The sequence below is a fragment of the Penaeus japonicus genome, unplaced genomic scaffold, assembly GCF_977035675.1.
Source record: "Penaeus japonicus unplaced genomic scaffold, GWHDUDI00000001_assembly GWHDUDI00000037, whole genome shotgun sequence".
NCBI classification, from domain to species: Eukaryota; Metazoa; Arthropoda; class Malacostraca; order Decapoda; family Penaeidae; genus Penaeus; species Penaeus japonicus.
Genome location: NW_028234439.1, coordinates 16,276,739 through 16,279,238, shown reverse-complemented (window position 1 = coordinate 16,279,238; position 2,500 = coordinate 16,276,739). Strand labels below are relative to the sequence as shown.

The 2,500-nt window shown below is 45.6% G+C and overlaps 1 protein-coding gene across 1 annotated transcript in view; it reads left to right on the top strand.

Annotated features, from left to right (window-relative positions):
• The window catches only part of LOC122264527 (protein mono-ADP-ribosyltransferase PARP12), a 5,733-nt gene that overhangs the window by 957 nt on the left and 2,276 nt on the right, over positions 1–2,500 (top strand). The window contains exons 2-3 of the mRNA XM_043033469.2: positions 1,405–1,496; positions 1,910–2,500. The exon at positions 1,910–2,500 is cut by the window's right edge and continues 2,276 nt beyond it. Of these exons, the coding sequence (XP_042889403.2) occupies positions 1,416–1,496; positions 1,910–2,500 (672 nt within the window). The 5' untranslated portion in view covers positions 1,405–1,415. The remainder of the gene's footprint in view (positions 1–1,404; positions 1,497–1,909) is intronic.

The window sequence follows — 2,500 nt, the reverse complement described above, 5'->3', positions numbered from 1 at the left end:
TCTTCTTTCCTCTTCTCTTCTCTTCTCTTCTCTTCTCTTCTCTTCTCTTCTCTTCTCTTCTCTTCTCTTCTCTTCTCTTCTCTTCTCTTCTCTTCTCTTCTCTTCTCTTCTCCTCTCTTCTCCTCTCCTCTCCTCTCCTCTCCTCATCTCTTCTCTTCTCTTCTCTTCTCTTCTTTCCTCTCCTCTCCTCTTCTCTTCTCTTCTCTTCTCTTCTCTTCTCTTCTCTTCTCTTCTCTTCTCTTCTCTTCTCTTCTCTTCTCTTCTCTCCTCTCCTCTCCTCTCCTCTCCTCTCCTCTCACTCCACTCCGCTCCGTTCCGCTCCACTCCGCTCTGCTCTACTCCTCTGTTATTTTCTTAACTTTGTTTACTTTTTTCTCTCTCTCTTTTCTGTTTTCCTTTCTCTTTTTTTTCTTTTCTGTGCGGCTCTCTTCTCTCGTCTATCTTCTCTTCTCTTTTCTCCTCACTTCTCCCCTCTTCTCTTCGGCAAGTCCCTCCCTCCCACACCTCTCTCCCCTCCCCTCCCCTCCTCAGCTCTCCCCACGCACACGTACACGCACACGCACACGGACACGCACATGCACACGGACACGTACACGTAGACTTACACACACACACGTACACACACTCACACACGTACACACACTCACACACGTACACACACTCACACACTACACACACACACGCACACACACTCACACACGCACACACACTCACACACGCACACACACGTACACACACTCACACACGTACACACACACACACACGTCCACACACACACACGTACACACACACACACGTACACACACACACACGTACACACATACACACACGTACACACACACACACGTACACACACACACACGTACACACACACACACGTGTACACACACTCACACACGTACACACACACACACGTACACACACTCACACACGTACACACACTCACACGTACACACACACTCACACACGTACACACACTCACACACGTACACACACTCACACACGTACACACACTCACACACACACACACGTACACACGTACACACACACACGTACACACTCACACACTCACACACGTACACACACACACACACGTACATACACACACGTACACACACCCACACACGTACACACACTCACACACACACACGTACACACACACACACACGTACAAATGAAGCCAAAAGAACAAAACAAAGAACAGCGTAAATATGGCTACTGTGCGACCCCCTAGTGGACTTTCGCTCGGAGAAGAACACATGTATACATACGTAATTAGTGTACATACATACACACGTACATGTTCACACACACACGCACACACACACACGCACTCGAACAGATACGTTTTCCCTCCATAATTATTGCTGTTTTACCATACGATATTAAACGTTTTTTCAACAGTCGAGGGTGATATGGCTTCGTTCGAGGAGGACATGGACGACCCTTTCGAGCAGCTCCTCGCGAGAAGAGAACCGAGAGATCTTGGCATGGAGGTGTGTAAGATAAATAAATAAAAATCGCCATTATTCATTTAGATGCGCATGTTACTGGCGGTTTGATTGTGTATCTTTACATCTATCAAAATTATCTCTATGTATGACTAACAAGTAGAACTCCGTCAATATGTATCAGTAAAAATATATATAAATGTAATTCTGAAAAGGGTACTCTCCCACTATTACTTACACAAGGGTTGTTGTGATGATATTCATCATTCTTATTTATAACCTTTTTAGCTCTTCATGAATTGTGTTAGAACTGTATTCGTCAAGTGATAATTTCCAATCCATTTCTAGTAGTAGAAATTGCTCGAATTTAAATCTTCAAGCTTATTTATAATAAGATATAATCTATTCATGTTCATTGCTGTTGCTTACCTTTGCTCACATACATTCATTGGCTTCAGAGCGATAGATCCTCAACTTCTACAAGGAGCGGTTCAGAAGAGGGTAGTCGAAGACGTGGAAACCCCTTGAACAGGAGTGCAAGTTACCAGACACCTCCAGGGTCATCTTCCGTGACCAGGAGGGACCGTGAGAGTGCTTATCATGTCAGTAGTGAGCAGTGCGTTGAAAGGCGGCGAGGAAGAGGAAGAGGTAGTAACTGTTGGAGAGATGGTCGAAGACAGTTCCAGCAGCCAAGGGAACATCCGTTTTCTCCTCGGGGATTTGGGAGAGGTAATGAGCGGCGTGTTAGCCCCTACTTGCTTGTTGAGTGCCTCTCCGAATATCCTAACTTTCGCGGCAGCCTTCTTAAACTCATGGAGGAGAAGCAGCTACCCCCTAGCAATGTAAGGGAGGCTGCTGCGACTTACCCACAAGTCTTTTCTCTTGAAGGAGAAGAAATTGTTCTCCAACCCAAGGTTAATGTCTGCAGCACACACTCGGGTCCAAATGGATGTGAAAAGCGGTCAACATGCAAAGAGCTTCATATATGTCCTGTGTACCTATTGAGCTGGTGTAAGGATAAGAACTGCATTTTAGGACACAAGTGGCAT